At 50.0% G+C, this 27824-nt stretch overlaps 1 protein-coding gene across 1 annotated transcript in view; it reads left to right on the top strand.

Annotated features, from left to right (window-relative positions):
• The first annotated feature begins 304 nt into the window (after nt 1-304).
• LOC134602556 (prostaglandin-E(2) 9-reductase-like) overlaps nt 305-27824 on the top strand; it is a 65756-nt gene continuing 38236 nt past the window's right edge. The window contains exon 1 of the mRNA XM_063447531.1: nt 305-456. Within this exon, the coding sequence (XP_063303601.1) occupies nt 370-456 (87 nt within the window). The 5' untranslated portion in view covers nt 305-369. The remainder of the gene's footprint in view (nt 457-27824) is intronic.

Genomic DNA, 27824 nt, shown 5'->3' with positions numbered 1-27824 from the left:
CATGTACAGATGCCTCTGTCCTTAAAGGGTTCATATATGTATTTTATTTATTTAATAATTGCAATAATTGTGTTCTGGATACCTCATGTAATCAAGGACCACCATACTGCTTCCAATTACATCTTGCAAATTCTGCATGGTTACACATTCTGTAATACTTAACTCGTAAAACAAAATAACAGATCATGAAAACAGTGCAGCATATTCTTCAGTAACTATCTAAAAATGGGCTGTCTTCAGGTTGAAATTATCAGCAAGAAATATTATTGAAGGAGGTGGGCTGAAAGCACTGAGTTTCCCCAAGGGCACATAACTGCATGACTTCATACTCCACAATTTCTCATTTGTGAGTGAAGCTTAACAAAAGGCATGGATCTAAAATCAGATTCTTACATTGTTATGAATGATGGAAATAAAATTCCGGTGATTGGCTTTGGCACTTATGCTTCAGAAAATGTGAGTATGCAGTTTATCGATAGATGCACTCAGGGGGTTTTCATTAGACGTTCTTTCTTATTACTTGTGTGCAGATTACACAGTTTATAGTCCTTTATGCATGCTGTAATTTAGATGTTCTAAATAATTTGTAATTGCTTTTTATTACTAGTTTGCAGGTAATGTGGCTTAATAGAAGCTTCGACGCTTAATAGAAGCTTAGATTGGTGGCATTACTTCTCAAAAAATATATATGTTACATTTAATAGTGTTCTGCGACAAACAGAAACAAAAAATGGGATCCCTAGATGACAATGATCTCACTTCGAAAACACCTCTAATATTGGTATAAACAATTCTCTCTGGTAGCATTATTCCAACAAGTTGCACATGGGAAAAGTGCATTGAAAACATGTGCAAGCCTTAAAAGATTAATGGGGCACTTTAAGCACTATAACCACTGTATTGATTATGTTGCTACGAGCCTTTGGATGTCATTTTCCTGTTTATATTAAATGGTTTTGCAACATTTTGGAAACAAACAGGGCTCTCAAAGACACTAAAATCCAGGCATATCTGCATAAGTTCAGATAAAGTGGAAAATTCACTTCCAAATCATCCATCCTGAGCAATCAACCTCGTATGATTTCAGGGTAAGGCGGATGTACAGCCGATCCATTCTCTTTAGGATTCCATGTTGGGTAGTATGAAACAAAGCTTCAGTTAAGTATATTGAATTGACATGGTTTGTGGATGAAAGATTACTTTCAAGACAGAATTTTCTCGTAACTATGTCAATATGTAACATGCACTGATATTGATTGGCTTACCAGTATGTATATAATTAAGTTGTATGTTTAACAGTTTATACATTCCTAGAAGGCAAGATAAATTGCTTTATAAAATAAATATTAAAAATCACCCAACATTTTTTGAATATTAAAATGGTTCTGTCACCGTAAACTTACCTTTCTCCCATTGTTTCCTCTTCTCTTCCTTTTTCAGTATCTGTTCATATTTTCTTCATTTATGATCTATTTCTCTTTAAAACACAAGACAAGGTAGGGACTACTTTATCTTATATATTTTTCCTACACTTTGCAATCTTGATAAAGTGGGAGCTTAAAGGCTGTAGGCACTGTGTCTGCCTCATCTCATTAAACTGTTTATAGTGCCTTGAGTCCTCTGGTACCATCATTTATAGAAACATATGATGTGACAGCAGATAAGAACCATTCGGCCCATCTAGTCTGCCCAATGTTCTATATACTTTTATGTCTAGGATAGTCTTATGCCTATCCCACGCATGCTTAAACCCCATCACTGTTAACCTCTAACACTTAGGCTGGAAGGCTATTCCATGCATCCACTACCCTCTGAGCAAAGTAATACTTACTGAAATTATTTTAAACCTTTGCCCCTCTAATTTAAGACTATGTCCTCTTGTTGTGGTAGTTTTGTTTCTTTTAAATATACTCTCCTCCTTTACTGTGTTGATTCCCTTGATATATTTAAACGTGTCTCTCATATTATTATTATTATTATTATTATTATTATTATTATTATGTTATTATTTATACAGCACCATCAAATTTTGCAGCGCTTTACAGTGGGGGGACGAACAGACATGTAGTTGTAACCAGACAAGTTGAACACACAGGAACAGAGAGGTTGAGGGCCCTGCTCATTGAGCTTACATGCTAGAGGGAGTGGGGTAAAGTGACACAAAAAGGTAAGGATAGTATTAGGTTAGTGACAGTTGCAAAAGATGAATCTTCTACCCACATTTCGTCTTTCCTCCATGCTTTTCCACATTTCGTCTTTACTCCATACATGTTAAGATTCTTTAACCTTTGCTGGTAAGTTTTACCCTTGAATCCATTAGCCAGTTTTGTAGTACTTCTCTGCACGCTCTTCAAAGTATCAGTGTCCTTCTGGAGATACGGTCTCCAGTATTGCGTAAAATTGTATGATCATTTCCCTCTTTCTTCTGCTAATACCTCTCCCTATACAAGCAAACATTCTGCTAGCATTTCCTGCTGCTCTGTTACATTGTCTGCCTACCTTTAAAGGGACACTATAGTCACCTGAACAACTACAGCTTAATGTAGTTGTTCAGGTATGATCTATAGCTCCCTGTAGGCAAATTTAATGTAAACACTGTATTTTCAGAGAAAATACAGTGTTTACATTGAATGATAGGAATACCTCCAGTGGCCGTCACTCAGACGGCCACCAGAGGGACTTCCTATCATGCAGGGCCCTAAAAAGGCCCTGTACACCTCAGACGTATTAAAATACGTCTGACGTGTGCAGGAGAGAGAAGGCACTGTGTGCGCGCATTCTCTCTCCAGCCTGTTAGCAGAGGAGGGGGGCGGGCAAAGACCGCGAGCTCCGCAAGCGTCTGATTGCTCCCTGCTCGCGCCCACCTATTTCGTCATTTTGACGAAATAGGGGGCGCGGCTTCACGAAGCTCCCGGCACTGGAACCAGGTGAGTAAAAGACTCTGCCTGGAGAGTCCCTTTAAGTCATCTGAAATAATTACTTCTAAATCTCTTTCCTCAGATGTTGAGGTTAGAACTGTATCAAATATTCTAAACTTGCACAAGATGCATTATCTTGCACTTATACACATTAAATGTCAGTTGCCACAGCTCTGACCATTGTTCTAGTTTACCTAAATCATTTGCCATTTGGCTTATCTGTCCCAAAACATCAACCCTGTTGCAAATATTAGTATCATCAGCAAAAATACATACCTTACCATCAAGACCTGCTGCAATATCACTAATAAAAATATTGAAGAGATTGGGTCCAAGTACAGATCCCTGAGGTACCCCACTGGTAAAAAAAAAAAACCTTGCTTCAAATATACTCCACTGTCTACAACCCTGTTGCCTGTCACTCAGCCACTGCCTAACCCATTCAACAAATTTGGAATACAAACTCAAAGATTGATAAGTATTATTGATTAGCCTTCTATTTCATTTTTCAAGATTCTTTTGTTTCAGGTGTTGTACCGGAGGATTGGAGGAAGGCAGATGTTGTTCCTATATTTAAAAAGGGTTCAAAATCCTTGCCTGGAAATTATAGACCTGTGAGCTTAACTTCTGTAACTAGGAAAATATTTGAAGGGTAGAGATGTCACGAACATAAAAATGTTCCATTCGCGAACGGCGAACGCGAATTTCCGCAAATGTTCGCGAACGGGCGAACCGGGCGAACCGACATAGACTTCAATAGGCAGGCGAATTTTAAAACCCACAGGGACTCTTTCTGGCCACAATAGTGATGGAAAAGTAGTTTCAAGGGGACTAACACCTGGACTGTGGCATGCCGGAGGGGGATCCATTGCAAAACTCCCATGGAAAATTACATAGTTGATGCAGAGTCTGGTTTTAATCCATAAAGGGCATAAATCACCTAACATTCCTAAATTGTTTAGAATAACGTGCTTTAAAACATCAGGTATGATGTTGTATCGATCAGGTAGTGTAAGGGTTATGCCCGCTTCACAGTGACAGACCAAACTCCCCGTTTAATGCACCGCAAACAACCGCAAACAGTCCATTTGCACAGCCGCAAACTCCCCATTTGCACAAGGTTGGATACCAAGCTAGCCATGTCCTGTTCCTTGTCCTCACTGATGTCATTGAAGGTCTCTTCCTCCACCCAGCCACGTACAACACCAAGGGTCCCCGAAAGGTGACAACAAGCCCCCTGGGACGCTTGCTGTGTTTGGTCTTCCACCTCCTCAAAGCCACCTTCCTCCTCTGACTCCTCTTCTTCAGACTCCTCTCTCTGCATTGCCTCTCTCTACGTTATTATAAGGTGTGTTAAAGCGGCACTGTCATGCCGAATCCCGTTTTTTTTTTTAACCTCCCTCCCGCCTCCACTACATCCAAACGACCCCCTAGTCACCCCCAAATGCCCCTAAGCCCCCCCACATTACCTATTTTTAATTCTTTATTTTCGGCCCGATATTTATTCAGGGCGCCGCCATCTTTGTGTGGGTAGGAGAAGTCCCTGTGGGACACGTCATCTGCCCACACTACACAGACTGTGAGATTCCCGTACATGCCCAGTGAAACACCTGGACATGCGAACGGGAATTTCATCTATTCATTCATTCATCAGACAGACGAATGAATGAATAGAAACATCAGACAAACTAACACTGAGTATCACTGTGTATCAGTGTTAGTTTGTTCGTTCAGTTTATTACAAGGAGGGAGCTACCGGCGTGCAGCTACTTCCTTGTAATATGTAACTATAGAAGCGGCAGGGAGCAGTGCTCCCCACCACTTCATAAGCCCCCCAGGTCCCCCCCTCACTCTATGGGGGTCAATATTACCCCCATAATAGCACGAGGGAGATCCCCAATGCCCCTACTCGCTATACCGCGAGTAGGGGCATGTCCACTAAACAGTGAGCAGCCTGTGGCTGCTCACTGTAAAAAAAAATGGTAATAAGGGGGACCTACTGTCCTCCCCCCTGGCCCCCACCCCTGCGCGGTGGGTGGGGGCCCTAATAAAACAATAAGGGGGGGACCTACTGTCCTCCCCTCCGGCCCCCACCCCTGAGCGGTGGGTGGGGGCCCTGATAAAACAATAAGGGGGGGGAACCTTCTGTCCTCCCCCCGGCCCCCACCCCTGAGCGGTGGGTGGGGGCCCTGATAAAACATTAAGGGGGGGACCTACTGTCCTCCCCCCCGGCCCCCACCCCTGCGCAGTGGGTGGGGGCCCTAATAAAACAATAAGGGGGGACCTATTGTCCTCCCCCCCCGGCCCCCCACCCCTGCGCGGTGGGTGGGGGCCCTAATAAAACAATAAGGGGGGGTGGCCTACTGTCCTCCCCCCCGGCCCCCACCCCTGCGCGGTGGGTGGGGGCCCTGATAAAACAATAAGGGGGGGGACCTACTGTCCTCCCCCCCGGCCCCCACCCCTGAGCGGTGGGTGGGACCCTAATAAAACAATAAGGGGGGGACATATTGTCCTCCCCCCCGGCCCCCACCCCTGCGCGGTGGGTGGGGGCCCTAATAAAACAATAAGGGGGGGGGACCTACTGTCCTTCCCCCATGGCCCCCACCCCTGCGCGGTGGGTGGGGGCCCTAAATGAACCCCCCCATCAAGGTGACTAGGGGTCCCAAGCCCCTAGTCACCCCCCCACCCAAAACATTCTATCCCCTACCTACCCCCCTCACCCTAAAAATAGTGAGGGGGGAATAAAATAACTAACCTGTAAAAAAAAATTAAACTTACCATTTGACGTCTTCTTTTTTCTAAATTCTTCTTTCTTCAGCCCCCCAAAAGGCCAAATAAAAATCCATCATACCCGTCACACTTTAAAAAAAACAAACAAAAAAAAAAACGAGCGCAAACAAAAATTAATCCATGTTCACCCATGGAGGGCACGCCGCGTACTGAGCTCCGCAGGGCGGGTCAAGGCTTATAAAGCCTTGCCCCGCCCTGCAATTAGGCTTAGAACACACTGATTGGTTGGTTTAAGCCAATCATAGTGCTCTGTGTCATTTTACACAGCGTGGGAAAGTTCAATTTTCCCACACTGTGTAAAATGACACAGAGCACTGTGATTGGATGGCTTGAAAACCATCCAATCACAGTGATCTGTCATTTTACACAGCGTGGGAAAGTTCTTTTGAATTTTCCCATGCAGTGTAAAATGACACAGAGCACTCTGATTGGCTTAAACCAACCAATCAGTGTGTTCTAAGCCTAATTGCAGGGCGGGGCAAGGCTTTATAAGCCTTGACCCGCCCTGCGGAGCTCAGTACGTGGCGTGCCCTCCATGGGTGAACATGGATTAATTTTTGTTTGCGCTCGTTTTTGTTTTTTTTTGTTTGTTTTTTAAAGTGCGTCGGATATGATGGATTTTTATTTGGCCTTTTGGGGGGCTGAAGAAAGAAGAATTTAGAAAAAAGAAGACGTCAAATGGTAAGTTTAATTTTTTTTTTTACAGGTTAGTTATTTTATTCCCCCCTCACTATTTTTAGGGTGACGGGGGTAGGTAGGGGATAGAATGTTTTGGGTGGGGGGGGGGGTGACTTGGGTCTTGGGACCCCTAGTCACCTTGATGGGGGGGGTCATTTAGGGCCCCCACCCACCGCACAGGGGTGGGGCCGGGGGGAGGACAATAGGTCCCCCCCATATTGTTTTATTAGGGCCCCCACCCACCGCGCAGGGGTGGGGGCCGGGGGGAGGACAATAGGTCCCCCCCTTATTGTTTTATTAGGGCCCCCACCCACCGCGCAGGGGTGGGGGCCGGGGGGGAGGACAATAGGTCCCCCCCCTTATTGTTTTATTAGGGGCCCCACCCACCGTGCAGGGGTGGGGGCCAGGGGGGGAGGACAGTAGGTCCCCCCCTTATTGTTTTATTAGGGTCCCCACCCACCGCGCAGGGGTGGGGGCCAGGGGGGAGGACAGTAGGTCCCCCCCTTATTGTTTTATTAGGGCCTCCACCCACCGCTCAGGGGTGGGGGCCGGGGGGGTGGACAGTAGGTCCCCCCCCCTTATTGTTTTATTAGGGCCCCCACCCACCGCGCAGGGGTGGGGGCCGGGGGGAGGACAGTAGGTCCCCCCCCTTATTGTTTTATTAGGGCCCCCACCCACCGTGCAGGGGTGGGGGCCAGGGGGGGAGGACAGTAGGTCCCCCCCCCTTATTGTTTAATTAGGGCCCCCACCCACCGCGCAGGGGTGGGGGCCAGGGGGGAGGACAGTAGGTCCCCCCCCTTATTGTTTTATTAGGGCCCCCACCCACCGCGCAGGGGTGGGGGCCGGGGGGAGGACAGTAGGTCCCCCCCCCTTATTGTTTTATTAGGGCCCCCACCCACCGTGCAGGGGTGGGGGCCAGGGGGGGAGGACAGTAGGTCCCCCCCCCCTTATTGTTTAATTAGGGCCCCCACCCACCGCGCAGGGGTGGGGGCCAGGGGGGAGGACAGTAGGTCCCCCCCCATCTTTAACCCCTTAAGGACACATGACATGTGTGACATGTCATGATTCCCTTTTATTCCAGAAGTTTGGTCCTTAAGGGGTTAACCCCCGCGCAGGGGGGGGGGGGTGTATTAGGTTTTTTTGTTTGTTTTTTTTACAGTGAGCAGCCGCAGGATGCTCACTGCTTACTAGACATGCCCCTACTCGCGGTATAGTGAGTAGGGGCATATTATTTACTAATACTAAGTAATCTTTACTTAGTATTAGTAAAGTTGGCTGAAAGACCAATTTAGGTCTTTCAGCCTTTTAGTAGATAGCTCCCTGATACCGTGGGAATTAGGGAGTTATCTACTAAGCAGCTGCAAGAAGCAGCCGCGGCAATGAATAGGATCGGAGTTTCATTCATTAGAATGAAATTCCGATACGATCAAAGTACCGAATTGCATCCTAACACCAATGGAGAAACAGTGCTCATTCTGTTAGGATGCAATTCGGCAGTTTTGCCGGCGTTCTGTCTAAGTGACAGGACGTTCGCCAATACTGACAGGAAGCATTGTGGGAACAGGGAGGAAAGCTAGGGATCATGGGAAAATTGCTCTGACCAGCGGAAATTAAGCACACTTTGCTCCTCCGCTGGTCTGAGCTGGTCAAGCGGGGGAATCCTCCATAAGACAAAGGGTCCCTATTTTGTCTTATGATTTTAAAGAAAACTAAAGAAGACAGGAAGAAAAGAAGAACAGATCCTGAGAGAGGGGGAGAAGATGAAGAGATTGATGAAAGGTAAGTTCGGCATGACAGTGCCGCTTTAAGTAGTACTATTCCTATCAGTTTAATCCCTGTTACGTCCCCTATCAGGGGACGTGTATATGGCATCGATTTTAGGAACCGGGAGATGGAAAAAGATGCTTGGTTAGTCCTCCTACTTCAAATTTGGGGCACTGCGCGTGTAATCTAATGTGCCACCAGATAGGAGTGGTGTGTTAAGTAGTACTATTCTTATCAGTTTAATCCCTTTTACGTCCCCTATCAGGGGACGTGTATAGTGCATCGATTTTAGGAACCGGGAGATGGAAAAAGATGCTTGGTTGGTCCTCCTACTTCAAATTTGGGGCACTGCGCGTGCAATCTAATGTGCCACCAGATAGGAGTGGTGTGTTAAGTAGTACTATTCTTATCAGTTTAATCCCTGTTACGTCCCCTATCAGGGGTCGTGTATATGGCATCGATTTTAGGAACCGGGAGATGGAAAAAGATGCTTGGTTGGCCCTCCTACTTCAAATTTGGGGCACTGCGCGTGTAATCTAATGTGCCACCAGATAGGAGTGGTGTGTTAAGTAGTACTATTCTTATCAGTTTAATCCCTGTTACGCCTTTTTTAGTCAAATGTATCGCCCACTGTCAGTCTGCTGTGTTTGGTCTTCCACCTCCTCAAAGCCACCTTCCTCCTCTGACTCCTCTTCTTCAGACTCCTCTCTCTGCGTTGCCTCTCTCTGCGTTATTATAAGGTGTGTTAAGTAGTACACTGCCGTATCCGGGATGTGGAATAGTACCTGGGGAGCTGGGGGGGTGCCGTTGATGTGGAGCAAGACGCAGCAGCAGAAGAGGACTCAGCCGAGGAGGTTATGGAAGAAGATGGAGTAGGAGGAGTAGAGGAGGTGGCAGCAGGCCTGCCTGCAAGTCGTGGCGGTGTCACCGACTCCTCTGCAGAGCCACGCATTCCATGCTTGGCAGCCGTCAGCAGGTTTACCCAATGCGCAGTGTAGGTGATATACCTGCCCTTACCATGCTTTGCAGACCAGGTATCAGTGGTCAGATGGACCCTTGCCCCAACACTGTGTGCCAGACATGCCATTACTTCCTTTTGCACAATCGAGTACAAGTTGGGGATTGCCTTTTGTGCAAAGAAATTTCGGCCGGGTACCTTCCACTGTGGTGTCCCAATAGCTATACATTTTTGGAACGCCTCAGACTCCACCAGCTTGTATGGTAAAAGCTGGCGGGCTAAGAGTTCAGACAAGCCAGCTGTCAGATGCCGGACAAGGGGGTGACTTTGTGACATTGGCTTCTTACGCTCAAACATGTCCTTGACAGACACCTGACTGTGGGCAGATGAGCAGGAACTGCTCAAGGCGAGAGACGGAGTGGCAGATGGTTGAGAGGGGGCAAGGAGGACAGCAGTGGTTGATGTGGCTGAAGATGCTGGACCAGGAGGAGGATGGCGGCTTTGAGTTTGTGTGCTGCTTGTACTCATGTGTTGATCCCATAGGTGTTTGTGATGTGCGATCATGTGCCTTCGTACAGCAGTTTTACCTAGATGGGTGTTGGACTTCCCACGACTCAGTTTCTTTTGGCACAGGTTAGGTTTGGCTAGGTTGCAAATGGCATCGCTGTTGTCAGAGGCAGACACACCAAAAAATGCCACACTGCTGAGCTCTGCAATGACGGAATTCTGGTGGTGGCAACAGCATGTGTTGATTGGCGTGCTGTCTGGCTGACCCCGGGTGCCGATGCATGCTGTCTGACTGTGCCACTAGCTCCTTGCGACCACCTCCCCCTGCTTCCAACTCGTCTCCTCCTCTCTGTCTCCTCATCTGAACTTTCCCCTTGTTCTTCTTCTCTTCTAGCGGGCACCCCCGTGACATCCACAGACGCATCGTCATCATCAACCGCTTCACTTGTATCTGACAACTCAGCAAAGGAAGCAGCAGCGTGTACAACATCATCATCATCACACCGTACGTCCATGTGTGTAATGCTGCCTGACTGAGACATATCCCTGTTATCTACATCCTCTAGCAATAATGGTTGCGCACAGTGGCGGCTCTAGGCTTTATGAGGCCTTAGGCGAAACTCAAACAAGAGGCCCCCCACTAACACTCATAGTAAAAAAACATATAGGGGTTGCATCGTGTGTATAATGAGCTGTTGTTATAATGTATGACAGGCTTGGTGGGTGGGCAGTGTATTTGGGACAGTGAGGGTGGGTGGGGAGTGTTGGGGACAGTGAGGGTGGGTGGGCAGTGTATTTGGGACAGTGAGGGTGGGTGGGGAGTATTGGGGCAGTGAGGTGGGTGGGCAGTGTATTTGGGACAGTGAGGGTGGGCAGTGTTGGGGCAGTGAGGGTGGGTGGGCAGTGTTGGGGCAGTGTTGGGGACAGTGAGGGTGGGTGGGCAGTGTTGGGACAGTGAGGGTGGGCAGTGTTGGGGCAGTGAGGGTGGGCAGTGAGGGTGGGTGGGCAGTGTTGGGGCAGTGAGGGTGGGCAGTGTTGGGACAGTGAGTGTGGGTGGGCAGTGTTGGGGCAGTGAGGGTGGGCAGTGTTGGGGACAGTGAGGGTGGGAAGTGTTGGAGACAGTGAGGGTGGGCAGTGTTGGGGACAGTGAGGGTGGGTGGGCAGTGTATTTGGGACAGTGAGAGTGGGCAGTGAGGGTGGGCAGCATTGGGGACAGTGAGGGTGGGTGGGCAGTGTACTTGGGACAGTGAGGGTGGGCAGTGTTGGGGCAGTGAGGGTGGGCAGTGTTGGGGACAGTGAGGGTGGGTGGGTAGTGTATTTGGGACAGTGAGGGTGGGCAGTGTTGGGGCAGTGAGGGTGGGCAGTGTTGGGGACAGTGAGGGTGGGTGGGGAGTATTGGGGCAGTGAGGGTGGGTGTGCAGTGTATTTGGGACAGTGAGGGTGGGCAGTGTTGGGGACAGTGAGGGTGGGTAGGCAGTGTATTTGGGACAGTGAGGGTGGGCAGTGTTGGGGACAGTGAGGGTGGGTGGGCAGTGTATTTGGGACAGTGAGGGTGGGCAGTGTTGGGGCAGTGAGGGTGGGTGGGGAGTATTGGGGCAGTGAGGGTGGGTGGGCAGTGTATTTGGGACAGTGAGGGTGGGCAGTATTGGGGCAGTTAGGGTGGGTGGGCAGTGTATTTGGGATAGTGAGGGTGGGCAGTGTTGGGGCAGTGAGGGTGGGCAGTGTTGGGAACAGTAAGGGTGGGTGGGGAGTATTGGGGCAGTGAGGGTGGGTGGGCAGTGTTGGGGCAGTGTTGGGACAGTGAGGGTGGGCAGTGTTGGGGCAGTGAGGGTGGGCAGTGAGGGTGGGTGGGCAGTGTCGAGGCAGTGAGGGTGGGCAGTGTTGGGACAGTGAGGGTGGGTGGGCAGTGTTGGGGACAGTAAGGGTGGGAAGTGTTGGGGACAGTGAGGGTGGGAAGTGTTGGGGACAGTGAGGGTGGGCAGAGTTGGGGACAGTGAGGGTGGGTGGGCAGTGTATTTGGGACAGTGAGGGTGGGCAGTGTTGGGGCAGTGAGGGTGGGCAGTGTTGGGGACAGTGAGGGTGGGTGGGCAGTGTATTTGGGACAGTGTGGGTGGGTGGGGAGTGTTGGGGACAGTGAGGGTGGGTGGGCAGTGTATTTGGGACAGTGAGGGTGGGTGGGGAGTATTGGGGCAGTGAGGTGGGTGGGCAGTGTATTTGGGACAGTGAGGGTGGGCAGTGTTGGGGCAGTGAGGGTGGTGGGCAGTGTTGGGGCAGTGTTGGGGACAGTGAGGGTGGGTGGGCAGTGTTTGGGACAGTGAGGTTGGGCAGTGTTGGGGCAGTGAGGGTGGGCAGTGTTGGGGACAGTGAGGGTGGGAAGTGTTGGAGACAGTGAGGGTGGGCAGTGTTGGGGACAGTGAGGGTGGGTGGGCAGTGTATTTGGGACAGTGAGGGTGGGCAGTGTTGGGGCAGTGAGGGTGGGCAGCATTGGGGACAGTGAGGGTGGGTGGGCAGTGTATTTGGGACAGTGAGGGTGGGCAGTGTTGGGGCAGTGAGGGTGGGCAGTGTTGGGGACAGTGAGGGTGGGTGGGCAGTGTATTTGGGACAGTGAGGGTGGGCAGTGTTGGGGCAGTGAGGGTGGGCAGTGTTGGGGACAGTGAGGGTGGGTGGGGAGTATTGGGGCAGTGAGGGTGGGCAGTGTATTTGGGACAGTGAGGGTGGGCAGTGTTGGGGACAGTGAGGGTGGGTGGGCAGTGTATTTGGGACAGTGAGGGTGGGCAGTGTTGGGGACAGTGAGGGTGGGTGGGCAGTGTATTTGGGACAGTGAGGGTGGGCAGTGTTGGGGCAGTGAGGGTGGGTGGGGAGTATTGGGGCAGTGAGGGTGGGTGGGCAGTGTATTTGGGACAGTGAGGGTGGGCAGTATTGGGGCAGTTAGGGTGGGTGGGCAGTGTATTTGGGACAGTGAGGGTGGGCAGTGTTGGGGCAGTGAGGGTGGGCAGTGTTGGGAACAGTAAGGGTGGGTGGGGAGTATTGGGGCAGTGAGAGTGGGTGGGCAGTGTTGGGGCAGTGAGGGTGGGCAGTGAGTGTGGGTGGGCAGTGTTGAGGCAGTGAGGGTGGGCAGTGTTGGGACAGTGAGGGTGGGTGGGCAGTGTTGGGGCAGTGAGGGTGGGCAGTGTTGGGGACAGTAAGGGTGGGAAGTGTTGGGGACAGTGAGGGTGGGAAGTGTTGGGGACAGTGAGGGTGGGCAGAGTTGGGGACAGTGAGGGTGGGTGGGCAGTGTATTTGGGACAGTGAGGGTGGGCAGTGTTGGGGCAGTGAGGGTGGGCAGTGTTGGGGACAGTGAGGGTGGGCAGTGTATTTGGGACAGTGTGGGTGGGTGGGGAGTGTTGGGGACAGTGAGGGTGGGTGGGCAGTGTATTTGGGACAGTGAGGGTGGGTGGGGAGTATTGGGGCAGTGAGGTGGGTGGGCAATGTATTTGGGACAGTGAGGGTGGGCAGTGTTGGGGCAGTGAGGGTGGGTGGGCAGTGTTGGGGCAGTGTTGGGGACAGTGAGGGTGGGTGGGCAGTGTTGGGACAGTGAGGTTGGGCAGTGTTGGGGCAGTGAGGGTGGGCAGTGAGGGTGGGTGGGCAGTGTTGGGGCAGTGAGGGTGGGCAGTGTTGGGGCAGTGAGGGTGGGTGGGCAGTGTTGGGACAGTGAGGGTGGGCAGTGTTGGGGACAGTGAGGGTGGGAAGTGTTGGAGACAGTGAGGGTGGGCAGTGTTGGGGACAGTGAGGGTGGGTGGGCAGTGTATTTCGGACAGTGAGGGTGGGCAGTGTTGGGGCAGTGATGGTGGGCAGTGTTGGGGACAGTGAGGGTGGGTGGGCAGTGTATTTGGGACAGTGAGGGTGGGCAGTGTTGGGGACAGTGAGGGTGGGTGGGCAGTGTATTTCGGACAGTGAGGGTGGGCAGTGTTGGGGCAGTGATGGTGGGCAGTGTTGGGGACAGTGAGGGTGGGTGGGCAGTGTATTTGGGACAGTGAGGGTGGGCAGTGTTGGGGACAGTAAGGGTGGGAAGTGTTGGGGACAGTGAGGGTGGGAAGTGTTGGGGACAGTGAGGGTGGGCAGAGTTGGGGACAGTGAGGGTGGGTGGGCAGTGTATTTGGGACAGTGAGGGTGGGCAGTGTTGGGGCATTGAGGGTGGGCAGTGTTGGGGACAGTGAGGGTGTGTGGGGAGTATTGGGGCAGTGAGGGTGGGTGGGCAGTGTATTTGGGACAGTGAGGGTGGGCAGTGTTGGGGCAGTGAGGGTGGGCAGTGTTGGGGACAGTGAGGGTGGGTGGGCAGTGTATTTGGGACAGTGAGGGTGGGCAGTGCTGGGGCAGTGAGGGTGGGCAGTGTTGGGGACAGTGAGGGTGGGTGGGGAGTATTGGGGCAGTCAGGGTGGGTGGGCAGTGTATTTGGGACAGTGAGGGTGGGCAGTGCTGGGGCAGTGAGGGTGGGCAGTGTTTGGGACAGTGAGGGTGGGTGGGGAGTATTGGGGCAGTGAGGGTGGGTGGGCAGTGTATTTGGGACAGTGAGGGTGGGCAGTATTGGGGCAGTTAGGGTGGGTGGGCAGTGTATTTGGGACAGTGAGGGTGGGCAGTGTTGGGGCAGTGAGGGTGGGCAGTGTTGGGGACAGTAAGGGTGGGTGGGGAGTATTGGAGCAGTGAGGGTGGGTGGGTAGTGTTGGGGACAGTGTGTGTGGAGGCTGTGACAAGCCTCCACACACTAAAATACCTTGTTTTGTAATAAAATTCCCTGGTGGTCCAGTGGTAGCGGCCTGCCTCTGCCTGTCATTTTTTTTTTTGGATTAGTGGTACTATGCGTGCAAGCTACTGTGACAACAGATATGAGTGGAACTGTGCACTGGCAGAAGTTGGCAGAGCAGACGCTGTAGGCCTGACACACATGCTTGCAGACAACTAACTGCTATTACAGTCAAAATTGTATTTTTTTTTTAAATGTACACTACTGTTACACCAGATATGAGTTGCACTGGTGTGACACTGTGCCCTGGCAGGCCCTGAAACGCACACGTGTGAAGGAAACTGACTGTTATTATTTCACAGTCAAATTTCTATATATTTTTTTAAATGTACACTACTGTTACACCAGATATGAGTTGCACTGGTGTGACACTGTGCCCTGGCAGGCCCTGAAATGCACATGTGTGAAGGAAACTGACTGCTATTATATTACAGTCAAAAAAGTTTTTTGTTTTTTTAAATGCAAGCTATTGTGACACCAGATATGAGTGGTGGCACTGGGCAAGTGGGCACAGTATACGCTCTGAGCCTGACACACACGCTGGCAGGCAGGCAACTGCAATTAGATTACACAGAAAAAAAAAAAGCAGACTGATGTTCTAGCCCTAAAAAAGTCTATCTTACCTCCGCGTGGCAAGTGTGGCCTGGTGCTCACCTGGTGGGAGAGGCGGCCGATCTCCCGATCCTGGGATGCCCAGGAGCAGCTACTTCCCGGCAGGAGCTCTGTTACCCCCCCCCTCGGACTGGTGGGGGTTATCCCGGTCCACCCCTGAGAGGCTGTCTGGAGCTAATGGACGCACAGAGCACAGCCGCCCAGGCTGACATACTCATCTGGGACTCTCCCAATATGGCAGCAGCCGCGTGTCCTCCTGGTACCAGCAAAGCATGGCAGGATATTGAGTCTAAGCTGGACAGACTCTTTAATCAATTTTGGAAGCAAATAACAAGCAGGAAGCCCCAACAAGCTCCACCACAGCCCCAACAAGCTCCACCACAGCTAAGCGAAGCAGTCCCCATTAAAATCCACCAACGCAAAATGCGTTGAAGACGGGACCGCAGGCACAAACAGAAATGCAGAGCCTGCCCCACGTCAAGCACTCACCTCCACCTTAAGCCACCACAATACCGCACCGGACGTGAAGCACCACCGGGACAGATCCGACCCCCCGACAAAACAAGCTTCCACCACCTCAAGCCGCGAACTCAGCCAGAGACTTACCTTTGTTGTTCCAGGTATCAGGGACTCCCAGGGTCTGTACCTGGCGCCCAAGAAGGGATCGGATGAGCACAAGCAGTAAACAGCAGCCTGCCAAGCATGTCCCACTATAGCCGATCCTCCACACCATGCCTTTGATCACATGAACTGCTCTCTGCACATTAACTAATCGTAAAGTAGCAAGCGTTTAAACATGTCATTATTTCACCTCCTAAAGAGTTTATTGTTGTAGTTCCTTACATGCCTTTACCTTAACCTTTCATGTATTATGTTATTCACTAGTCTCATCTCATGGGGCGACTCACACTTGATTTATAACTAGTGGTGGAGCTGCTGATATAAAAACACAGTTGATAACGTGCAAGCTACACCCTAAACATGATAGCCATCTTTCACAACAATGTACTGCTATATACTCATACCCTCAGTGCAACTAGCCATGATATACGCACATTCAGCCTAGCATGCTCAAATATAACACACTTCTGTCTAAAAAAAAAAATACAAAAAAAAAAAAAGAATGCAGCTTCCGAATTAATCTAAAATGGATGCTGTCCAGGAGGTGGGAGGGTCTGGGAGGGAGGGTCTGCTGCTGATTGGCTGGAATGTGTCTGCTGACTGTGAGGTACAGGGTCAAAGTTTACTCAATGAGGACGAATAGGGGGCGGACCGAACATCGCATATGTTCGCCATCCGTGGCGAACGCGAACAAGCTATGTTCGCCGGGAACTATTCGCCAGCGAACTATTTGGGACATCTCTATTGAAGGGCAATTAAGGGATAATATTCAGGAATTCATTGGGAAGAACTTTGTTATTAGCAATAATCAGCATGGTTTTATGAAACTTAGGTCATGTCAAACTAACTTAATTGCATTCTACGAAGAAGTAAGTAGGAGTATAGACCAGGGTGTTGCAGTGGATGTGATCTATTTGGATTTTGCCAAGGCATTTGATACGGTTCCTCACAATAGGTTAGTCTTCAAACTAAAAGAAATTGGTCTAGATGAATATTCTTGTTCTTAGGTAGAACATTGGCTTAAGGATAGAGTACAACGAGTTGTAATTAATGGTACATTTTCAGGATGGACAAAAGTGGTAAGTGGTGTCCCTCAGGGTTCTGTTTTGGGACCACTTCTATTTAACATATTTATAAATGATCTTGAAATAGGCATTGAAAGCCATGTATCAGTGTTTGCAGATGACACAAAACTTTGTAAAGTAATAAAATGTGAGCAGGATATTGCTTTGCTGCAGAGAGATTTGGATAGATTGGGGGACTGGGCACTAAAATGGCAGTTGAAATTTAACGTAGAGAAATGCAAAGTTATGCACTTCGGGGTTAAGAATGCACAAGCAACTTACTAGAGAAAATTTATTGATACTTACCGTAATTTTCTTTTCCTGGCTATTATTCATGGCAGCATTTAACATATGGGTTTAGCTCCTCCCTCTAACCCTCAGGACAGGAAACACAAACAATCAAACAATTAAGCCTACCTTCCCCCAGTATATAAGGTACCCCAGTATCCTCCACACCTCAGTCCAGTAACAAGACAAATAAACCAAGATAGGGTGGGAGACCAAATGCTGCCATGAATAATAGCCAGGAAAAGAAAATTACGGTAAGTATCAATAAATTTTCTCTATTCCTGGCTAATCATGGCAGCATTTAACATATGGGATTCCCAAAGCAATAACCACTCAGGGAGGGTAAGTCATGCTACAAAAATTGTTTAATATCCACTTAAGGCTTAAAAGAGTTCAAGACCGACAGGCCAAACTCTGAATCCAAATGAGAAGAGACATCCACTCTGTAGTGACGTACAAAGGTCCTCAACGATGACCAATTGGCAGCTTTACAGATGCTCTCTGCAGGAACTCCTGACTCTGCAGCCCATGAAGTAGCAATGGACCTTGTGGAATGTGCCTTGATGTCCTTGGGAACTGGAACCTGTTTCGCTCTGTAAGCTCTAGAAATAGCCTGAACCGTCCAGGAACGAAGGGTAGCTACAGAGGCTGCTTCACCTTTACGAGAACCCCAAGGTATCACAAACAATTGGGGAGACTTCCTCCAATTAGCTGAGCGACCAATATATGTGGAAATACATCTCCTCAGGTCTAGCGTATGGCATCTTTCTTCTTCAGGAGAAGATGGCTCCTGAAAATACCCCGGCAGGACAATCTCCTGATTCAGGTGGAAGGATGTAACAACCTTAGGAAGGAACTCCGGTCTAGGCCGTAGCACAACTCTATCATCGAAGAAGGTAGTGAACGGTTCCTCAGATGACAGTGCTCTAATATCTGACATTCTCCTAGCAGATACCAAGGCCAGCAACAACAGGGTCTTCAGAGAAAGAACCTGCATAGGGACTTCATCAATAGGTTCGAAGGGATGTTCCGTCAAGGCCTGCAGAACCAGAGGCAGATTCCAAGGAGCCGAGAATCCCTTGATAGGAGGTCTAATCCTAATGACTGCTTTGAAGAATCGAATCACCATAGGATTTAATGCCCAACGAACACCAGAAAGAGCTGAAAGAGCCGAGCAGTGCACTTTAAGCGTGTTAAGTTGAAGGCCTCTCTCCAGGCCTGCTTGTAGGAAACCCAAAACCTGAGATACGGAAGGGGAACTTAAATCTTGAACCGTGGAATTACCCCATCGTGCAAAGGCTTCCCATACTTTATGGTACGTAGAAGAAGTAGAAGGATTCCTGGAACGTAACAGGGTTGAGATAACCTGGTCTGAAAGGCCATGTTCAACTAGAGACTTCCTCTCAATAGCCATGCATGGAGCCTGAATTTGTGAGGCTCCGGATGAAACACTGGTCCCTGAAACAGCAGGTCTTCTGAGACTGGAAGTTCCCAAGGCAGGTCCATCGATAACCTCTGTAACAGGGGAAACCAAGGGCGACGAGGCCAGAAGGGAAGGACCGCTATCACCTTGCAATGTTCCTTGGAGATCTTTCTCAGAACAGCGTGTATGAGGGGAATCGGAGGAAAGACATAAGCCAGATTGAACCCCCAATTGATGGATAGAGCATCTTGAGCAACCGCCTTCGGATGGTATCTCCTCGACACAAAGCATGGTACCTGCGCATTCCGAATGGTCGCCATGAGGTCCACTTGTGGAAGACCCCACTTCTGGACCAACTGGGTGAAGATCCTCCTGGAAAGTTGCCATTCTGAAGCTTCTATCAGGTGTCTGCTGAGGAAATCCGCTAATACATTCTCCTTCCCTGGAAGATAGGTGGCACACAGGCCCTCCACATGATTCTGAGCCCAGGTCATAATGGGAACGATTTCTCTCATCAGGGCTACACTCCTTGTTCCGCCTTGATGGTTTATGTAGGCAGCAGCTGCTTTGTTGTCCACTCTCAACTTGACCCAGCAATGCCTGATGACATGTTGAAAATGAAGAAGGGCCAGGAAAGTAGCTCTTAGTTCTCTGATGTTGGAAGGTAAGCATTGAGTTTTCGGAGGCCATTTTGCTTGAAAAAATCTATTGCCTAAATGCGCCCCCCAACCTGTCAGACTGGCATCCGTCGTAATGACCACCCAATCTATTTCCCGCAGGGGGAACCCTCGGGAGATATTTTCCCACGACATCCACCAAAGGAGCTTCTGTTTCAGAACCAAAGGAATGCGAATCAGCATCTCCCAATCCCTTGAGCTGGTCCTGAAATTTTCCAGAAAAAATTGCTGAAGAGGGCGAAGGTTCCACTGAGCCCACCTGACAAGCTCTATTGTGGAGGAAAGAGTCCCCAGGAGCCTCATAAACTCTCTTGCCGAGGCTGAAGTCTTCAGTCTGAAGTCCCTTATCCGATCTTGCAGCACGATCTTTCTGTCGTGTGCGAGGGATACAATCGCCGTGTCTGTATTGAAATTTGCTCCCAGGAATATCAGTTCTCTTGAAGGATGCAAGTGACTCTTCTCGTAATTGATGAGCCAGCCGAAATGAGAGAGAGTGTCGAGGACTAGTCGTCTGTGTTGAAATATTAATCCTCGGTCCGGGGCCACAACCAGGATGTCGTCCAGGTAGTGGAACACCGCTACACCTTCTTTTCTGAGCAAGGCAATGATGGTGACCAGAACCTTCGAGAAGGTCCTTGGGGCCGTACTTATACCAAACGGAAGGGCCTGAAATTGAAAGTGTTCTTTCCGGACACAAAATCTGAGAAACCTTTGATGGGCGATCGTGATCGGGACATGAAAATAGGCATCCCTGAGATCTATAGATATCATCCAATCTTGGTGATGAACAACAGGAATGATGGAGCGAATGGATTCCATGCGAAATCTTCTGACTCTTAGATAAAGGTTGAGCTGGTGGAGGTCTAGAATAGGTCTCCATTTTCCTTCCGACTTCTTGACCAAAAACAGGGGAGAATAATAACCCTGGAATCTTTCTCTTATGGGTACAGGCACGATGGCTTTTTCCATAAGCAGATTGTAGACATAAAGATTCAGAATCTCTCTTTTTTGGATGTTGGCAGGAAGCCTTGTGCAAATAAACCTTGGTGGAGGCGGATATTCTTCGAATTCCAGATGATAACCTCCGCTGATAATGGATCTCACCCAAGCATCTGGAATGATTTCCCAGGCCCTCTGAAAGAATGAAAGACGTGCTCCCACTCGAGGAGCCTGGAGTAAGCCACCTTCAGAACTGCTTGTTGGGGCGAAAGGAAGAAGTCTGCGTCTTGCCCCTAGAGGATTTTACATTCTGGCCGCTCTTCCAATTGGAATGCCTTGAGAATTCTCTGCCCGGTCTGTAGGTCTTACTTTCCCTAAAGTAGCCTTGATCCCTGAAAGGTCTGCGGTCCAAATGAGGTCTCTTAGGACGTCTATCTTGTGGCAGCATAACCTGTTTAACCTCGGCCGCTTTTTTAATAGCTTCATCCAGCGGTTTTCCAAAAAGCACTTCCCCCATAAAGGGAAGTGAGCATAAATTATTCTTAGAGGAAAGGTCTGCCCCCCAGGACCTCAGCCAAAGCGCCCTTCTAGCGGTGACTGAATGAGCCATAACCTTAGAAAGAATTCTAATGAGGTCAGTGGAGGATTCCAAAAGCCAGTCACTGGCGAGTTTGATATCTCTTAAGGATTCAGCCAACTGACGTCTACTAACACTTTTATCGATGTCATCCTCCAAGTCAAGCAACCAGGAACGCATGGCTCTAGACAAAGCAGAAATGGATACAGCCGGATGGCAACCTAAACCTGCTGTCATAAAAGCTTTAGATAAATCAGCGTCAATCCTTTTATCCATGGGCTCCTTAAGGGAAGCATTGCTATCAATCGGGAGCGTAGATCTTTTAGCAACCTTAATGATAGGAGCATCAACTTTAGGAACCGTAGTCCACATTCTGGAATCCTCCTCTTTGATCGGATATAACTTCGAAAGCCTTCCTTGACTAGTAATCCTCTTGCTGGGAATTTTCCACTCGTTCTTCATCAGTTCTTTAATAGAGCTGTGAACTGGGAAGGAAGGTCTTTTCTTATGCAAATCACCAAAGTGTCTGTCAGAAGCTGAACATTCTTTGGCCTCTTCCGGCAAATCCAATGTTCTTCTAACAGCCATAATCAAATGTTCCATAGTTTTGGAGTCCAAGGAGCAAGGTTGTTCCATATACTCCTCTTCACTGGAAGAGATTAGCTCTAAATCCAGGTAAGCTGAAGGCTGTCTGTATTCATCTTCAGACTGATCTGAATCAATGCCGAAGGTCTCACCTCTTGATCTCTTATTCTTGCAATTCCCTCCACCACCGCTTGTTTAATCCAGTAAGCCATATCTTTGGCTGAGGAGGTAGAGGCTTGCGGTGACTTCTGGCGATCAGATTCTCCTGCGACCATGGCTAAGCATCTTCTGCAGAGCCTGCAGTTATCCATAGGCCTTGCTCCACATCCAGGGCAGGCTGCCGGTTTTTCCCTTCTCCTCGATGGGGATCTGGGACAGGACCGGTCACGAGGGCTGTAAGACACAGAAGTCATGAGACTGTACCCTCTATGCACTCTTTTTAGTAACGTGAAGAAAAAATAAAAATAAAAATGTTGCTCACCTATGACCTATTGCAGATCTCGTTGATTTTGCAGAAGGGATGATGGATCCATACTGACTGTAGGGCTAAGAACATTAAAACAAAATAATGTATTCTCAGCCCAATATTATGAAGCTTTGAAAAAAAAAAAAGTAATTCACTTACCTGCAGAGCTTTAATAACAGCCTACTAGAGCACTGTATCTTTGAAGGGAAAGAAAACAAGCGTTTTTTAGTCTAAATACCGCCATTTCAAATTTCCCGCTCTGCCCCTTTAAAGGATCGCACATGCTCACTTGGTCACGAGATCGCGAAACCGCCATTTTGGATATGGGCAAAATTCACTCTGAGTCCGGTCGGACGCATTGCGCATGCGCGAGCGTCTTACCTTCATGCTGATCGTCTGATCGAGGTCTGCATCACACACAGGACGCCAGAGGATTCCCACAGCCTGTGGAACTAACCACCCAGGCTCCCAGGGGTTCCCAACTCCGTGGAGAATGGGCTACATGTGCCTGGGCTTCCTGAGGAGGGAGGCTGACCTCCACAGGGACAAGACCATATCAAACATGGTCAGGTGAGCAAAAAAAATAATTATCCAGATAAAACTGGAAAAAAAAAATAATAAAAAAAAAATAAAAAACTGTCCTAGGGCTAGGAGGACAGGAAAAGACTGAGGTGTGGAGGATACTGGGGTACCTTATATACTGGGGGAAGGTAGGCTTAATTGTTTGATTGTTTGTGTTTCCTTTCCTGAGGGTTAGTGGGAGGAGCTAAACCCATATGTTAAATGCTGCCATGATTAGCCAGGAAACACTAAATGGTAGTGAATTAGGGATAACCACACATGAGTAGGATTTGGGAATTGTTATAGACAACAAATTAGGCAGCAATATGCAATGTCAATCTGCAGTTGCTAAGGCCAGTAAGGTTGTGTCATGTATAAATAGGGGCATAAATTCTCGGGATGAAAATATAATTTTGCCTCTTTAGAAATCGCTGGTAAGACCATGTAACGGTATGCGGTATAACCGTCCACGACATCCGTTGGTATCTTCAGGAAATCCACAGTCAGAGTAGAAAACAAGGCAATATTCCCAATCCTCCCAATAACCGGACGAAACCCAGTTTGGGAGTCAACTAACTCGGTTTATTCACAAGCAGCGTATTTATACAGTTCCCCATGCAAGGGGTTTCCACACAGATCATCCAGGGGATTTCTCCCAACATGCATTGTGACTTTCCCAACCGGCATTGCGACACGAGAGGGATACTCCCACTAAAATGGACGATTAAGTGGATTATCCCCTCGTGTAGCAAAACCGACAATTGACTCAAAAATCCATAATTCACATAATATTCGGTACTTTGGAATAATCGAACGTTCGGTAGATAGCTGGGGTCGGAGCGCACCCTTTGTGAGAATACCGCTCTGATCCCAGCTGAATTGACCGAACGCCGCACATAATACATTTAAACATGAAAGTTGGTTTAAAAGTACCGAATAAATACGGGACATATAATGTACCGAACGCGGAACTCCCGAATGCTCTGGAAACCCAGCGGGGCTCGGATCATCGAGTAGCCGTTTTCAAGTCCAGGCTCTCGACGACCGAACACCGCTGCAGAGACAAAGGATCCAAGATGGCCGACCGCCGCATGGTCGGTAGTGGATCGACGGCCACCTAGGAGAGCCCTTAATTACCGATTGCAACAATGTTGCAATCGGTTACTTGGTACCACACGACTTGGGAGTGTGTGGTCGACCTGGGGAGCCCGTATTCGTACGGCGAATGGCCAGGATAGCCGTGTTTTCGTCGTATGAATGCTGGTACGCTGGCAGCGTACGGCTGCCAGCGTGCGAACGGCCATAGCACAATACATACATAGTTAACGGAACACATCATACAGTCAGCCTACGGACAACCTATACTGCATATAGTCCAGAAGTGGCTAGATTTGCCACAATGCTCCCCCAGAACCAAGCCGGCATACACAGTCTGATCCCAACGGATCGGCTTGGGGATGTCCGGGAGAGTACTCACAGATCACTTTTCGAGTTCAGTCTGTCTGGATAACCCGTCAGCGTTACCGTTTTGTTTTCCGGGCCGATAGTGAATGGTAAAGTCAAAGGGCTGCAGCGCCAAACTCCAGCGCAGCAGCCGGGCATTGTCCCCAGATACACGGTTCAGCCACACCAACGGGTTGTGATCTGTGAGTAAGGAAAAAGGTTGTCCGTACAAATATGGCTGTAACTTTTTGAGGGCCCACACCACGGCCAGGCATTCTTTCTCGATGGCAGCGTAGCTCACTTCACGCGGTAGTAACTTGCGGCTTAGGTAAGCTACGGGGTGTTCTCCGCCATCGGCTCCCACTTGGCTCAGTACTGCTCCCAATCCAAACATTGAAGCGTCTGTGTGAACAAGAAATCTTTTAGTTGGATCAGGAGCAGTCAACACAGGAGCATTAGTTAGAGCCGTTTTGAGTTGCTGGAATGCCTGCTCACACTCTGGGGCCCAGACAACCTGTCGGGGAAGGTTCTTTTTAGTCAAGTCCGTCAGGGGTTTGGCCAGGGTGCTATAGTCTGGAACAAACTTCCGGTAGTAGCCGGCCGTCCCTAAAAACGCCAGCACCTGCGTCTTAGTCCTGGGGGTAGGCCACTTTGCTACGGCCTCAATCTTGGCTGGCTCGGGTCTCTGCTGCCCACACCCTACTCGGTGTCCCAGATACTGCACCTCAGCCATACCTATGTGGCACTTGCTAGGCTTTAACGTTAACCCAGCCTCCCCAATACGATCTAGGATCGCCCCTATGTGGTGTAGGTGATCCTCCCAGGTCTGGCTAAAGATGGCTATGTCATCTAGATAGGCACAGGCATACTCTTGGAACCCGTCCAGTAGCCGATCTACCATCCGCTGAAAGGTAGCCGGAGCGTTTTTCATTCCGAAGGGCATGACCTTGAAATGGTACAGGCCAAACGGAGTGACAAACGCCGACTTGGGGACGGCGTCATCGGCTAGTGGAATTTGCCAGTATCCCTTACACAAATCAATGGTAGTGAGATACTGGCCCCGTGCCATCTTATCTAACAGCTCGTCTATCCGGGGCATCGGGTAGGCATCAGACACCGTTTTGTCATTTAGCCTCCGGTAGTCGACACAGAACCGAGTGGTGCCATCCTTTTTCGGTACTAGGACTACCGGCGATGCCCAGGGGCTATCGGAGGGTTCGATAACCCCTAGCTGTAACATCTCATCTAGCTCGGCTTTCATATGGGTACGGACGGATTCCGGAACCCTATATGGAGCCTGTCTCATAGGTAGCTGTCCCAGGGTGTCTACTCGGTGAGTGGCTAGCGGAGTGTAACCAGGTAAATTGGAGAAGGTAGCCCCTTTGGCTTCGATCAGCGCTTGTACCTGGGCACGCTCATGGGCGCTTAGCCGCTCCCCCAGCTGAACTCCCTGGGAGGGCTCTATCGGTGCCTCGGGTTCTAGTAGGTCAGGTAAGGGTAGGTTCTCCTGATCCTCTAAGGAGGAGGCGCAGATGGCCGTCACATCCTCGATCCTCTCATGATAGGGTTTGAGCAGGTTCACGTGGAGCATGCGTCTCTTCCCTACCCCTGAGCAGGGGCCGATCACATAGGTAGTGTCGCATCGCTGCTCCACTACCTGGTATGGGCCTTGCCAGATGGCCTGCAGCTTGTCTGTGCGGACAGGTTTTAAAATTAAAACCTTCTGTCCCACCTGAAAGCTGCGGTCTCGGGCTCCTCTATCGTACCAGCGTCGCTGTCGTTGCTGGGCCGCCTGGAGGTTGGTGTGTACAGCCTGAGTGAGCGCCTCCAGACGGTCCCGGAATTCCAGGACGTATGATATGATAGGGGTCTCGTTGGTAGTACTCTCTCCCTCCCAATGTTCCCTAATTAAGTTCAAGGGTCCCCGCACCCTCCTCCCAAATAGTAATTCAAACGGGGAGAACCCGGTCGACTCCTGGGGAACCTCTCTATAAGCAAAGAGTAGGTGAGGTAGAAACCTCTCCCAGTCTTTGTGGGTCTCCCCGAACGTCCGAAGCATCTGCTTCAGTGTCCCGTTGAACCTCTCACATAACCCATTGGACTGGGGGTGGTAGGCGGAATTAACTATTGGCTTAATGCCACATACCTTCCACATATGTTGAGTAACTTCGGCCGTAAACTGGGTACCTCGGTCCGAGATTATCTCTTGGGGGAACCCTACCCGGGAAAACACTTTCATTAATGCCTCCGCTACGGTCTCGGCATGTATATTAGTGAGGGCCACAGCTTCGGGGTACCTGGTGGCGTAATCCACTACAGTCAGAATGTACCTTTTTCCAGAGGGACTGGGTTTTGGCAGGGGCCCTACGATATCTACCGCTACGCGGCTGAAGGGCTCTGCGATAATGGGTAGGGGACATAGCTTGGCCTTGTGGCGATCCCCTCGTTTACCTACTCTCTGACATACGTCGCAAGAGGTGCAATACTGGCGCACATCCTGCGAGATGCCGGGCCAGAAGAAGGCATGCGTTAAGCGGTACCGGGTACGGGTCATCCCTAGGTGTCCTGACAAGGGAATGTCATGAGCAATTCTAAGCAGCTCCTGTCTATACTTTTGCGGTACCACTAGCTGCTTGTTAGTCAGGGTGACAGACCCCCCCACATCTTTAGTCGTGACACGGTATAACAACTCCTTCTCCCAGATGTACCGCTCCCCCTCTAGCCCGGTTTGGTCTGTTTGTGCCCGGTCCCTATATACTTGGAGGGTGGGATCGGTCTGGACTTCGGTCGCAAAGGTAGTCGGGGTATCCCAGGACATGGGGGTCGGTTGGGGAGCATGGTCTCTTACCTGAGCCTCAGAGTGCATCGGTGTAGCCGTGGTGCGAGCCTGTTGCCGGGTGGTTACGGGGTGTGCCTCCTGATAGGGAGTCTGGGGAATAAAAGCGGAAGTCATTTGGCCTAAGTCATTCCCCAGCACAACATCTGCAGGTAAATTTTGCATAAGCCCTACTTCCACAGTCCCCTCTCCCACACCCCAATCCAAGTGTACTTTGGCAGTCGGTAGCCGGTATACTGCTCCCCCGGCCACCCGTACGGCCACTGACCCGCCAGTGTGGGTTGCGCCCGGGACCAAATGTGGTGCAACCAAAGTCAAAGTGGCTCCCGAATCCCTGAGCCCTTGTACCTCCTTGCCCTCTAGGGTTACTAGCTGCCGATGATGTTGTCGGTTGTCGGTGGCTCGGACCGACATTACTTCGTGGAGCACCCCTAGCGGCTCCTCAACTTGAGCGCTCAGCAATTCTTGGGTGACGGGGGCTACCTGGTAATGGTGTGCAGCAGCCCTTGGTGCCAAATTTTGTCGCACCTGATTCCAAGCCTGCCGGCTCCGGTTTTGGGTGCACTCCCGAGAAATGTGTCCCCACTGCTTGCAGGTGTGACACTGAATGTTAGCCCGGCCGTTGTATCGGGAGGGGGGTGGTGGAGTATTCAGTGCTGGCCTGTGCAGGGGTACGGTGGGGCCGGTAGGAGTACAATTATGGGGTGGCCCGGTAATCCGAGGGAGGGCTTTATTCTGTGATCCGTGATGCCTCCGGGCATCAAAATGCTGATCCGCCAATCTAGCGGCTTCGGGTAGGGTGAGGGGTTTACGGTCTCTCACCCATTCTTGTGCGTCTGGGGACAAGCCATTAAAAAACTGCTCCAGTAGCATAAGCTGTCGTAACTCCTCCATATTAGTGGCGTTGCTGGCCTGTATCCATCCTTGCGATGCTTGATCCAGCTTGTGTGCCCACTCTGCGTGAGAATCTTTCTCCGGTTTGCGCAAGCCCCTGAACTTGCGCCGGTATGCTTCTGGGGTAATAGCATACCTCTCCAAGATCGCCCTCTTTACTTTAGGGTAATCTTTGCTGTCCTCTCGAGGTACAGCACGGTAGGCTTCAGCTGCCCTACCCGATAATTTACCGGCCAGCAGCGGTACCCATACTGCGGGTTCCAGATCGTGCAAATCGCACAGCCGCTCAAAATCCTGTAAGTACCCATCGATTTCGTCCTTTTCTTCACAAAACGCTTTAAAGGCGTGATGTGGGACTTTGGGCTTTATTTGTCCATAGGTGGAGGCAGTAACAGACTCTGCCCTAGGTGGGGTTGCTGGTGGGTTGGTTGCCAGCAGATAGT

This window comes from Pelobates fuscus, chromosome 3 (assembly GCF_036172605.1).
Source record: "Pelobates fuscus isolate aPelFus1 chromosome 3, aPelFus1.pri, whole genome shotgun sequence".
NCBI lineage: Eukaryota > Metazoa > Chordata > Amphibia > Anura > Pelobatidae > Pelobates > Pelobates fuscus.
Note: the sequence above shows the minus strand (reverse complement) of the source record. Positions and strands in the feature narration are given on the sequence as shown.